This window comes from Dryobates pubescens, chromosome 28 (genome assembly GCF_014839835.1).
Source record: "Dryobates pubescens isolate bDryPub1 chromosome 28, bDryPub1.pri, whole genome shotgun sequence".
NCBI lineage: Eukaryota > Metazoa > Chordata > Aves > Piciformes > Picidae > Dryobates > Dryobates pubescens.
Window position 1 is genome coordinate 6,582,880 of NC_071639.1, and position 13,832 is coordinate 6,596,711.

General features: G+C 40.0%; 1 protein-coding gene across 1 annotated transcript in view; it reads left to right on the plus strand.

Moving 5' to 3' along the window:
• Positions 1 to 13,832, plus strand: part of TBC1D32 (TBC1 domain family member 32) — a 56,220-nt gene that overhangs the window by 17,417 nt on the left and 24,971 nt on the right. The window contains exons 16-23 of the mRNA XM_054173974.1: positions 130 to 257; positions 1,766 to 1,967; positions 2,719 to 2,801; positions 4,461 to 4,599; positions 5,738 to 5,825; positions 6,860 to 6,978; positions 7,973 to 8,089; positions 9,153 to 9,241. Of these exons, the coding sequence (XP_054029949.1) occupies positions 130 to 257; positions 1,766 to 1,967; positions 2,719 to 2,801; positions 4,461 to 4,599; positions 5,738 to 5,825; positions 6,860 to 6,978; positions 7,973 to 8,089; positions 9,153 to 9,241 (965 nt within the window). The remainder of the gene's footprint in view (positions 1 to 129; positions 258 to 1,765; positions 1,968 to 2,718; positions 2,802 to 4,460; positions 4,600 to 5,737; positions 5,826 to 6,859; positions 6,979 to 7,972; positions 8,090 to 9,152; positions 9,242 to 13,832) is intronic.

The window sequence follows — 13,832 nt, forward strand, 5'->3', positions numbered from 1 at the left end:
TTTTGTTTAAGCCATTAACCAGCCATCAGCAAGGTGACCTTCACATTCTGCATACATTAGCCAGACTCTTAATAAGCACAAAAGCATGGAATTTAAAACTTGTCATATTTTTTTCCCCTCTTCAAATAGGTGCATATAAATTGTCTTGAAACCACTTTAATTGATGTGGCTGATATTCTGGCAAGAATTGCTGCTGTAGAAGATGGTCTTTCTGTTCTTCTTTATGGAGAAAATGAAAAAACTGCCAAAGAAGATAGGTAAGAGTTCATTAATGAATGGCATTAGTGAGCACTTCTATGAATGCAGGAGTGCATCCAGATGGGACTTGAATGTCTCCAGAGGCTCCACAACCTCTCTGGGCAGCCTGCTCCAGAGCTCTGGGAGCCTCCCAGTGCAGAAGTTCCTCCTCATATTGAGGTGGCACCTCCTGTGCTGCAGTTTCCATCCATTGCCCTTTGTCCTATCATAGGGTACAGCTGAGCAGAAGCTGTTCCCTCTCCCTTGACCCTCAGCCCTCAGATATTGATAGACATTGATCAGAGAGATTGGCCATTGCAATGTGCTGCCCATGGAGGTGTTGGAGTCACCATTCCTGGAGGTGTTTAGGAAGAGCCTGGGTGAGGCACTTGGTGCCATGGTTGAGTTGATCAGATGGTGTTGGATGATAGGTTGGACTTGATGATCTCAGAGGTCTTTTCCAATCTGGTTGATTCTGTATTCTGAATTGCATTAGTCTTATGAGACTCATTTTCTCATTTTTTTCATTTGTCTCTACCATGGTATGTTTGTGTTTTGGAGTAAAATATCTGATTATCAAGTAAAGTAGTATGTGTTTTGGAGAATGCATTAGGGAGAAATTTCTGTGTGTAACCAGAGGAAATGACAATTTAAGGAGATACTTTTATTAAGGAAGATTTCCATTCTTTAATTGTTTTTCTGAGGTGTGAGAGCTTTACTTTCCCTCATTGTAGTTCCATTGCATCCATAGTGCTACTGTTCAGGCCAAAGGCCTCTCTTGTTTGTCAGTTTTTACAATAAATCAACCTAATTTATTGAAAGAGTGGATTTGATGTAGCATTCACTTCAGGAGAGAAAGATCTTGTATCAGAAATTGACATTTGTAACACTGTGCCTAAATTAGGATCTGTGTGATCCCTTGGACAGTATATTAGCTCATGCTAAAACTTGAGGCAGGGCGGTAAAATTGAGGCTAGCCTTCAAAAATGTCTAAGCTACAGACAGAAGACATACATTCCAAACATTTTCACTAAGTGGGAGAATATCAGTAGTTGCATATTTTTAAGGGGATTGGAACTAAAACTATTCTTCTGGAGAAGGAGTTGTCCTTTGCATTGCAAATCTGGAAGACTTCAAAAGGAGGCCTCAGATGGGGAAAGAACAACAACAACAAATTTTGCCTTCTGGTGATATCCTTAATGCTGATTAAACAGAAGCTAGAATGATTGTCTTGTTACTCTTCCCAAGTGGACTCCTATAGAGCATGCAGTCTGTGTAGTTCCTGGCTCTGTGGGCTAGATGGAAAAGATTTTTGGACCCATTTTTACTCCATCTGGACCTGTAGGCAAAGTGGAACCACTTACTGTGCCTTTCATTTCTTCTGACAAGTTCTAATGTATTTGGCTTCTTCGTATTGGGTCGGAGCTTCTTTTAACCTAGAAAAATGTAAATGTGTAGTGAGAGGATTTGTTTCAAGGCTTACTGACGACTGCAAGCCACCATTTGAAAAGTGTTGTTTTATTTCTAGTCCTACAGCTGCTCATGTAATCGCTCAGTTTACAAAGAAACTTCTTCATGAAGACATTTCTCTCTCATCTGGACGTGAGCTGTTGCCAGTTGTTAAAGGAGCTTTCATTTTCGTGTGTCGTCAGATGTACAGAACCTGTGAAGGCCTGCAGATGCTAATTCCTTATGGCTTGCATCAATCTATTGCAGAAGCCTGGAAAAAGGTAAATGGATTGGGAAAATTTGGATAAATTCTTCCTGTCCTTGTGCAGTTTGAAAATATCAGTGCATTTCATAAAATACCATTTCTAGTATGGCAGAAATGATGGGCTTTGGTGGACTCTACTCAAGCAGTAGTGATGAGCTGGGTATTTGTTTCCTTTGTTTTACACATCTCCTGGAGTGCTAAGACAAACAGAGAAACAGTCTTCTTGGCAAATTCTGCTGTAGCAGTGTGCCCAGGTGGCCAAGAAGGCCAGTGGCATCCTGGCCTGCATCAGAAATAGTGTGGCCAGCAGGAGCAGGGAAGTCATTGTGCCCCTGTAGTCAGTGCTGGTTAGGCCACACCTTGAGTCCTGTGTCCAGTTCTGGGCTTCTCGGTTTAAGAAGGACATTGAGACTCTTGAATGTGTCCAGAGAAGGGCAACGAGGCTGGGGAGAGGCCTCGAGCACAAGCCCTTTGAGGAGAGGCTGAGGGAGCTGAGGTTGTTTATCCTGGAGAGGAGGAGGCTCAGGGGAGACCTTATTGCTCTCTATAGCTACCTGAAGACCTCATGACTACTAGATCACCAGGGACGGTAATTCCGCCACCTCCCTGGGCAGCACATTCCAACGGCTAACGACTCTCTCTGTGAAGAACTTTCTCCTCACCTCAAGAGAATGACCTCATAACAAAAGAATGAGTGAAGTCTGTAGTTTAAAATGATGTGAATAAACAGTCAGGAGGTGTTTATTTTATTTTCTTCTATTTCACAGGCAAGTTTGCTTTCAGAAAGAGTACCCACTCCTGTAACTGGGGCAGACTCAACTTCATCAATAAGTCTAGAATCAAAACACATGTAAGTTGATGCTCAATTTCTTTGCACCTGCACAAGTATCAGCACACTGCTGCTTTATCCACATCTGAGGAATCTTGTAACATTGTCTCTTTTTGCCAAGAGCATAGTGGTAAGGAGAGGGAGTGCAATCATCCTAGCATAGGTCTCAGGAAGTTAAAAAACTGTTCTTGACCTTGCAGGACTTTGTTGTGTGTCTAATCTATGTAAAATTGCCTTACACGAGATTATGACTACAGAAGTTGTTTTGAGGAAAATGTGAATTGGAAAGCATAGAACAAAGTAGCTGTCAGAGTTTATCTTATGGCTTTGATGTGCTGTTAATTTAAAATGCTGTTCTGCTAAATGGCATCTACACCTCCAAAACATTATGGAACAAGATGGGCAGCATTCTGTCTGTATGCCTGATACACATTAAGTGAAAAACATCCTTCCTTTGATACTAAAATTTCATGTCCCTTTGGAGAGGTTCTCATGCATTGAGATGAAACTTTTACAGGTCTTTGTGAGCGTGGACATTCAGAGTGATGTTGGCTTTAGTGCAGGATCCAGTTAATGAAGTAGATTCTTGTTTATATTTAACTATTGATTTCATATATAATTTGCAAAGAGATCTCACCAGTTGTTTTCCTAGTCTCTGGGGGTGGCTTGTGAACTGGTTACAGTAATTGAAATCCAGAAGTAATAAGACATCTGGAGATGCAGAAGCACAACTGAGGAAGTTGTTGCTAATGACTCCCATTGACGTAAACCACAATTTCCTCCTAGCATCTAGATTTTTCATTTGATTATGGAACAAGACAACTGATGTGCTGATGTATTGCTAGGTGAAATTGTTCCCTCTGAATATGATGTGACAGGGATTCTGCAGGAGAAGTGATTAAAGTTTGAGGTAATGATTGACTGCTGTGAGACAAGCTGCCTCTGCTTGCTGGTGTTAGGAGTCAAAAATGAGAAGTGAGAGCTAGAGATGAGAATCCAGAAGGGGCTTTAAAAGAAGCAGAATCATGAGTCTAGTGATACCTGCAGGAAAGTTACCTAATCACTTTTATATTTAGAGCATAACACATTTGGTAGGGCAGAAGGTATCATCATCCTTTTATTTTTGCAATTGCTGTTCTTGCCACGTTTGGGGAAAACATTTTCAACCGAACTACCGCTGCTATGTGAAGCTGTTGTGTGCATATAGCCTTATTTTCTTAACTCTGTGCCAATTTCTGGCAGGAACATTTATACCCCTCAAATATGAGGTTTTTTTGTAGCTCCTCGTAGTGTTTTTACATTGGTGAGAAGTTCTGTGCCTGCTTTGCCAACTTGTAACTGCCACAATAATACCTTAACACCTGTTTAGAGTCAGATAGTAAGTCATAAGTACATTGGAGGATGATCTTACGGCTTCCCCATTACATCATCATCTTTCTGTCTCTATTCCTACCTAAGCTTAGTTTTGCCAGGATGAGTTTGTATGCTTGTACAAAACACAAATTAACACATTGTAACATTTTCCAAATGGGTTTTTTTGTACTAACGTAGAGCAAACATACAAACATAGCTCAGTGAATAAAGTGATGTTGTTTTACAAAGTTACAAAGCAGGTTTACTTTTTTCCTGTGCTCTTTAACATATGTTTTGTTTATTATTATTGTTTTGCTACTCTTGCAGTTTGTTATGGGAAGAGACTTTGTTAGATGCCTTGCTGAACTTTGCTGCCACACCCAAAGGACTATTTCTGCTCCGTGGCACAGGTGCCATGAATGACTGCGTGAACTTCATGGTCAGCAGTTTATCCAAAAAACTCCAGGTAAGGATTACAGTCTGCACATTTACTTATTTTTTTTTTTCTTCCTTTGAAATACTATACAAAAATAAAGAAGCAAAGTAATAAGAAAATAAATCCAGAAGCCATTGTGTCACTCGAATTCTTGCAAAAATGAATTTAAAACACAGCTCATGGCCTTCGGTATTGGTGCCACAGTGATGTGAGTCTGCTGCATGTTACTTACCTTCAGGATGTCAGGCTAAGGTTCAGTTTTTCCTGGCTTTTTACTGTAGAATTTCAAATGACAGAATTTTTCCTTTGAGTGCAGTTTTTTGTCTTAGCCACATTGGTAGGTGGTGTTGAGATGTGGATATGTTGAATGTGTTGAATGTGCTGCCCAGGGAGGTGGTGGAGTCACCATCCCTCGAGGTCTTCAAGAGGCGATTGGATGTGGCACTTGGTGCCATGGTCTAGTCATGAGGTTTGTGGTGACAGGTTGGACTCGATGATCCTTGAGGTCTCTTCCAACCTTGGTGATACTGTGATATGCTAGACAGTACTTGAAATGTAACCAAAAATTGGATAATGCACACTTTAGAAGATAAACAAGTGTGTTACATACATCCTACTGAATGTGTGTCAAAAAGCGTTACATTTATTCATTGCTGATGTTCTATATCTCAACTGTAGCATTTAAATCTTGATAAACTACTTCCTAAAGATGTTTGGCTTGGAATCTCACCCTTGTTAAGTCTTGCAGAGGACAATATCCATGAACTGTTCAAGTCTAACACAGCAGATTAAATTCTGTAAACAATAGAAGAGAATTAACCAGGTTGGAAAAGATCTTCGAGATCATCAAGTCTAACCTATCACCCAACACCATCTAATCAACTAAACCATGGCACCAAGCACCCCATCCAGTCTCTTCTTAAACACTTCCAGTGACGGTGACTCCACCACCTCCCTGGGCAGCACATTCCAATGGCCAATCTCTCTTTCTGTGAAGAATTTCTTTCTAACATCCAGCCTAAACCTCCCCTGGTGCAGCTTGAGACTGTGTCCTCTTGTTCTGGGAGCAGAGACCAACCCCCTTGTAGAAAAGATCAATGTTTAAAAGATCATTTGAGAGTTTTATGCCTTCTGAATATCTGTGCTTTTCTGGTTTTGTTACAAACAGACAGATGAATATGAAGAGTTTGGTAGCAGAGCAATTGTCACACAAATGGCAACAACACCAGCAGGTGCAGTAGCTCTTCAGAGTTCAGGTCAGTTGAAGAGTGTTGTTATCAACAGTTCCATGCTGTAGTCTTGCACATAGAGAAAGGCAGTGAGAAAGCTGTCAGAATAGATGAACTAATTGGAATAAGCACACAATATTAGCAAAGGCTGCTTGAATGCATGTTGTTCTCTTCCTGATAGAAATGTATGCTTTCCAACTTTTGACTCATTCAGTCATCTTGATGCAGGTTGGGGTTTGTTTGGTTGGGATTTGTTTGGTTTTGGTTTTTGTTTGCTTTCTTGTTTGGTCTTATTTTGCCTTTCTTTTCCTTAAATTATGCAGAATCATTGGTTTAGATTTTCAGTCTTGTGTAAAGCATTTGACACTGTTCCCCACAACATCCTGCTCTCCAAATTGGAAAGACATTGTTTTGATGGGTAGACCATGCAGTGGATAAGGAATGGGCTTGATGATGGCTCAGAGTGATGGTCAATGGCTTGTTGTCTTAGTGGAGACCAGTGATGAGTGGTGTTCCTCCAGAGATTGGGACTGGGGCTGATGCTTGGAGCTTTGTTGATGATATGGACAATGGGATTGAGGCATCCTCAGAAAGTCTGCTGATAACACCAAGATGTGTGGTGTAGCTGACACTCTGGAGCAAAGGGATGTCACCCAGAGGGACCCTGACAGCCTGGGGGCTTGGACCAACACCAACCTCATAAAGTTCAGCAGAGCCAAGTGGAACATCCTGCACATGGCTCAGGCTAATGCTAGGCACAAATCCAGGCTGAGTGAAGAATGGAAGATACATGAATATCATCCCACTCCAGGATAATAATCTTTGCAAACTGTTGCTGCAATTTTAGCTCACATATGAGCAAACCACAGGAGAAAGGCAGTTTGGCTAAAGGATTGAGAATGGCAAGGAAAGCAACCCTCAGGTAGTCTGCCTTGTGAGAGTTTAGTCCATGGTGTAGACAATGTTTAGAGTTAAATACTGTGGAGTGAAACACTTAATATGAAAAACAATTTTCTGGTATTCTTGTCATTCTCCTCATTAGAACAAAAAATTTGTTTTAGGCTTTATAAAGGCACTTGCAAGTGAACTGTGGGCTCTTTTGGAGTGTGGGAAGGATGATTTGAGGATAACACAACCTAAATCTACTCCAGTTGACCCTATTGACCGAAGCTGTCAGAAGGTGAGAAACTATTTAATCTTCTGTATAGGGATGGGAAAAACAGTGCTGTATTTCAGATAGGATGATGCATATCTTTCTGCAGAATTTCATTGCCAGCTATACTTGCTTCTTGGAATACAGGTCAAAGTTAGCATAATACACTAGTCAAATGATGACTGCTTGAAATGGTTCTTCTGTTTCATGGCAGGTCACAATGCCAAGGATCCACTAAAGCCAGCATAAAAGGAGAAATAACAATCATGACAAAAAATGAGGCTTAAAATACTGGCCATCAGATCATGTGTCTGATTAATAAGACCAGAGAGAAGGGCATGTTTCTAGATTTTAGAGTTCTGTGACAATGAAAACATAACTTTCAAAATAGTTTGTACAATTTGCTGGCTCACACATATTTTACAGACACCTCTGCCCATTTTGATCATACAGACCTCTGCCACACTTTGCTTTATTTTGCTTTATTTTGGACAGCTGGGTTTATGTCAAGTTCAACCTGCAAAGAGTGGTAAGATCAGACATAAATGGACCTGCTGGAGTGGGTCCAGAGGAGGGCTATGAAAATGATCAGAGGGCTGGAACACCTCTCCTACAAGGAGAGGCTGAGAGAGCTGGGATTGTTCAGCCTGGAGAAAGGAAGGCTGCAGAGGGACTGATTGCACAGTGATGGGATGAGGGGCAATGGTTTGAAATTACAGAAGAGCAGATTTACACTGGATGTTAGGAAAAGCTCTTTACCATGAGGGTGGAGGAACACTAGAACAGATTGCCCAGAGACAGGTGGTTCAGGCCCTATCCCTGGAAATGAAATTCAAGGTCAGACTGAACAAGGCTTTGAGCAACCTGATCTAGTGGAAGATGTCCCTGCTCACTGCAGGGGGGGTTGGACTAGATGACCTTTGGAGGTCCCTTCCAACCCAAACCATTCTGTGATTCCATAATTGTTAATACTTGCTTAACTGATTAATGTTACCTTTTGTCTCCTCTTTTCTTTCTCTAGTCTTTTCTCTCTCTGATAAACTTGCTTACTTACCCTGCAGTTCTTGAGCTCCTGAGTAAACAAGAGATGCCAAATAAACCAACATATTCACTGCGTGAAGTACCCACAGATATTATTGTAAGTACACTTTTAGTTGGGAAGAAAAGAGATGGGAAAAAATATGAAGACATTTTTCCTGAGGAAAGATTACTTTAACAGTAGAAGCTGTTTTTTTTTCCTTCTTACTGAATGATTCTAATTTTTTTTCTGCATTTTGTATTATATACAGCATGAGGGCAGTATATGCACATATCACTTCATGTTAACCTAAGTTTTCATTTTGAAATCTCAGAGATGATGTAAAATTTGTTACCTTTATTTAAAGGTTATCTTTCCTGGCTTGTGGTAGAATTGTGTTTTTTCCAGGGGAAGAAGTGGTGACATGTGTAAACACCTCTGTATGTGCATGCAGTTTACATACTGGAAAATGCTGGGGAAAATTTAGACTTGTATAGCTGTGGATATAAACAACAGTAAGACTAATAAAAAAGAACTCAACCAAACCCTCCCAAAACCTCAGCACAGACAGTTCACACAGCAAAAAAAAAAAAAATCCTGATTAAGACATGTTTCAGACCTAAGTAAAATAATATCACCATTTCTGTATTTAATATTGTTTTTATTAGTTCAGCCAACTGCAGCCCATTAGGTTGTTGGGGTTGTTTCTCTCCTCTACAAAGCACAGGCAAATTTAATCTGTGACCTTGAGGGGCACTTAAAATCAGATTATTTTGTTTGTTAAACTTTTTTCTTGCTAATGAGCTAATAAATTGCTGTCATGTTCAAATGTGGTTGTAGCACAGGCTTTGGGTTGGAACTGGATGACCTGTAAGGCTCCTTCCAACCTAAACCCTAATGGTAAAGAACTTGTCCCTAACATCCAACCTAAATCTCCTCCTCTCTAATTTCAAACCATTGCCCCTCATCCTGTCACTACAGGCCTTTGTAAACAGTCCCTCTCCAGCTTTCTTGTAGCCCCCCTTCAGGTACTGGAAGGCCACTATTAGGACTTCTTACAGCAATAATTTCACTATGTGTTTTAATAATGGGCTTCATTTTTTGTAACCCTCCCTATGAAATCATTATGTACATAATATACAAAATCATACATGAATATTTCCCATTTGTCTTCTTTTGGCAGGATATCATTGACAGGCTTATAATTTTGAATTCAGACACTAAAATTCATTCCTTATTCAGTTATGAACAGTCACATACCTTTGGTCTGAGGTAAGAAGCCTGCTTTTTATTCTGTGATCACATTAAATAGGATATAACATGCTTGCTTGTGTGGCTTCTGCAAAGATAAGAGTGTTAGGCTTTGTTGTGCACAAAGGTGAAATTCCTTCTTTTTTGAACATAAGAAGATTAAATGGAAAATGGCCTGCAAAATAAGAATACTGATGAATCAAATCCTTTTACCTATAAAGGGATATATTGTAATATGATAAGCAGTACTACAAATTGCATGTTGCTGTTTTGGCTGCTTGATTGAAAAGAGCATGTGGTACCTCTGTTGTGATGCATGAACCAAAAGCCATACATCTAGTTTCCCACTGAAATTAGTTTGAAAGTAGTGGTTTCATTATCACCCCATTCATTTCCAAAACTGAAGATACTAATCCTTGAATTCACATTTTTTCTTCTTAACATATTTTGTGAACTTAAAATGAAAGATCTGCTGGATTGTGCCTCACAGTACAAACTGATAACCTTGGTTGGGCAAGATGCAGCCCAACTGATTAAGTACTGCAGCATTGGTTTTCTGAAGCTGTATTTGTGCTTTGTTATCAACAGTAACATTATTTGATACTATATGTGAATAACCATAAGATGCAGTATAATTTGTTGATAAGGATGAGCGTGGAGGATGGTGGCAGAATTTGGACTTGGGAGGTACAGGAGTTTTGCCTTACAAATCAGAAGTTGGAAGTGCTGCTTTGGAGGAAATTACTAGTGGGAAGAAATGAGAAGTCCAAAGAAGTAGTGTGAAAAATATGATATTAATTTTCATTTGGTGTTATACTGACTCCATAGAAAGCTTGACAGAATGTTCTTCCCATTGATTTAATTAGGGATAAGGGAAAGTTGAGAGATTTTTGCAGGCTAAAATAATAGCTTGCTTATAGATTGTGTTCTGTGTTTCTGAGTGAAAGAACAGATTTCTCCTGGAATGATACTTAGATCCCTTGTAAGGTATAGGCAGAAAATGAGTTACTCAGCCTGATTTGTAGCATGAATATTTTGACATTAAGTCACTTTTTTTTTTTGGTCATAAAATATCATGGTGAGTGTTTTTGCTTATAATACTTTTTTTTACTCAATGGGTGCAGTAAAAATTGATTTCTTTTAGTGTACAAGATTAGTAAGAGAGATTTAGGAAAGAGAATTTAAATGGTGTATACTGTGTTGCTATCAAAATCAACCAGCATCTAGAAATTTGCCTCAAAGCAGTGTGTATTAGTCAAAATTTCATGTAGACCACTCCAGGGAAATCCAGGTGAATGAATTAAATCCTACAGGAGCTGGGAGGCAACATGATAGGCAAGTGACAACTTTGTGGGTTTAGGAAACTTAGTTGCTAACCACCTGTGTACTCTTTTCCATTGTGTTTTCATCTGCATTGTAAACACACCCTCTTATGTCTAATTGCATCTTAATAATGAGCATATGCAATAATTTGTTCCCTTAATTGTACTTACATTATGCTTATTGTTAATTAAGAGAGAGTGTTCTATTGCAACACAATAGAAGGGCACTAATTATCTTGTTTTGTAAAAGCAGAAAGTATGAATCCTGAACATTCTTCCTCCTCAGGTCAACATTCTGTTTAGATGTATGCCCTCTTTATTAAAAAGCATTATGAGCAGCAAAAGCTTTTTGAAGATGTTTGTCCTTTAAAATCTCATTTTCATAAACTGAAGTAAGGCAGATCTTTGTTTTATTTATCCTGTCATAGCCCATGAACACTGTGTAGTGGCACTGATGAATCTCTTTTGGTCACCAAAATTTGAATGGCTGGCTGGCACATCTACTCTTGTAACAACATTTAGGGTGCTGTTGGCTGGAAGTGCCAAAGTAAACCCTTATCATGCCACATCCTGTGCTACTGAACATCCTTGTGAGCAGAAGAAAGCTACATTCATAGAGGTCCCCCTCTTGAGGGGAAGAAGGACTGTGGTGATAGAGAGGAGGATCTGAGCCTGACAGTATTTATTTCTTTTCCAAATCCACCAGATTTGAATTCTTGTGATGGAAGATGAAGGACTGTGTAGTCCTACAGTTAGTTTCAACCAAGCCATTTTCAATCAAATAAGGAGAACTGCTTAAGTTAGAGAATAGGTGATTAGTTTGTTACTATTTTGCACTTGGGGGTTGGACTTGATCTCTGGAGGTCCCTCTAATGTTCTGTGATTTGGAAATGAGCCTCTTCCTACCAACTGTGCACATTGAATGTGTGTATGGGAAGAGACCTCTGCAGTAGTGCTCACAAGGTAATGCACATGTCCTTCAAATATTTTGCCCCTGATTTTTTTCACCATAAAAACAGTTAGGTCTTGGAATAATCTCCCAAGTAGTGGATGGTCAGTTTTAAGACTCAGCTTGACAGGGTGTGGGCCATGTCATGTAAACTACACTATCACCTAGAAAGGTTGAACCAGATGATCTCTGGGGTCCCTTTCAATCTGGCATTCTGTGATTCTGTTTAATAATCCAAAGGTAAAAGAATCTCTGTTAGTAGTGATGGGGATTTGCAGAAGGATTATGCTGGCAGGCTTTCATATCATGTAATCATTCAGGGGTTTTTTTACTTTATGTGTTAAGAAAAGCTGTTAGGTTTATTAATCTAAAACAATTCATAATTAATAGAGCAGACTCAGTGATAGGATTATGTCACTGATTTGTTGATGGTGTTTTCCTTCTTTACTTCACTGAGGGAAATTAAAACACTTCACTTGCTGCAATCCACTTCTGAGTGCTCTAGGCTGGCAAGTAATGCTCATGAAAAGCATTTTTGTTTAGCTAGGGAAACTCTTTCACCATTAGCAATCACATTACATGTCATTTATAAGTACATTGGGTAGCTGAAGTGCTGTGGGTGCTCTTTTGGAAGCCTTTTCATGTGGTAAACATTGTAAGGAGTACATCAGTCCCTGAGTTTTCTTAAGTGGCAGAACTGTAACTGCCCTTAGATAGTAGGTTTCTAGTTCCCCAAGCATCAGAGGTGTAAGTTAGGGTATTGATAAATACTGTATCCAAAAGATCTCTCATTCTTCAATACCTCTGAGTGCTGACTTCAGTGGGACTTCTTTAGAAAGACTACGTGCCTGCTCTCACTGCTTGTTACTAATGCCCTCAGCAAAGGCATGTGCAAAGCTTTGTAGGCTGAAGCTTCCAAGTATCCCTTGGGTTTCCTTGTATTGTAATACTGACTAGGTAGATTTAGGGGGGTTTTGGGTTGGTTTGTTTGGGGGGGTTGGGGTTTTTTTGCTAGCCATTTGCCTTTGTCTGCTAGTCTGGCATACCTGACAGTAATTGCCACTGGCTGTTTGGATGAGTGATCTGTTTGGAGCTCAGGCATAAAGAAGAATAAATGGTATCAGTAATGTAGGCTCTGATGTTAAATGTTTTGAGCTTGTCCCCCATGAGGACAACTCTGCAATTACTTAATGAAAATTAAAAACTCTACCAGCATAACCAAGCATGCTCACAAATATGCACACTCTGAAATATGACTTCTGTAGTATGAAACTCTAGTCTATACATTTATGGCTTTTGGAATGGAATATTATTTTTAGCTCTCTGTACTTCAGTGATGGCAGTTTCAAATGGCTTTGTCCATGTAGATGAAAACTTCATTTGAATGCCCCAGCAGAGGCTGCTGATGTTAGATTTCATGTATTTTGTTACTCATCCTACCACTATCCCTGCTATCTAGTTTTAGGAAGGAAGTAGTTAAATGGCCAGCAGTTTGAGAGGTGATTCTTCCCCTTTACTCTGCTCATGTGACACCCCCTCCTCAAATACTGTGTCAAGTTCTGGTATCCCCATCATTAGGAGTCCACAGGAGGGCCACAAAGATGACACAAGGGCTGGAACACCTCTGCTATGATGATAGGCTGAAGGAGCTGGGGTTGTTCAGCCTGGAGAAGAGAAGTCTTTGAGGGAACCTTAGAGCTGCCTTCCAGTACTTAAAGGGATCCTGATGGAAGGTTGCCAAGGAACTTTTCGTAAGGGTGTCTAGCAACAGGACAAGGAGGAATGGTTTTAAGCTGAGGGAGAGCAGGGTTAGACTGGATTTTAGGAAGAAGTTCTTCAGTACGAGGGCAGTGAGACTCTGGAATAGACTGCCCAGAGTGGTTGTGGATGCCTCCTCCCTGGGGGTGTTTAAGGCTGGGTTGGATGAGGCCTTGAGCAGCTGAGTCTGGTTGAGAGGTGTCCCTGCCCATGGCAGGCAGGTTTGAGTAGATGATCTCTGAGGTCCCTTCCATCCTAAGCCATTCTATAATTCTATGAATAAACAAAACTTGAAGAGGACTGAAACTGAGCAGATAAAGTTATATCAGGGGGGAGAAAAAAAAAGAGACCCCAACAAAACCAAAACAAAAACCACTAACCAAAAATATACCCCAAACTAAACAACAAAACCCCCCAAAGAAAACAAATAAACAGGAAGAAAAAGGGAAAAGGCATTTTATCATCTTGACTATTTAATCCTTGGCCACACTTATGTGACTTTGTAGGTGTCAAATTACCCAGAGAATGGCTTAGGAATTTTTGCTGTTGGCAGTAGAAGCATATTAAGAATTACATGGAGGAA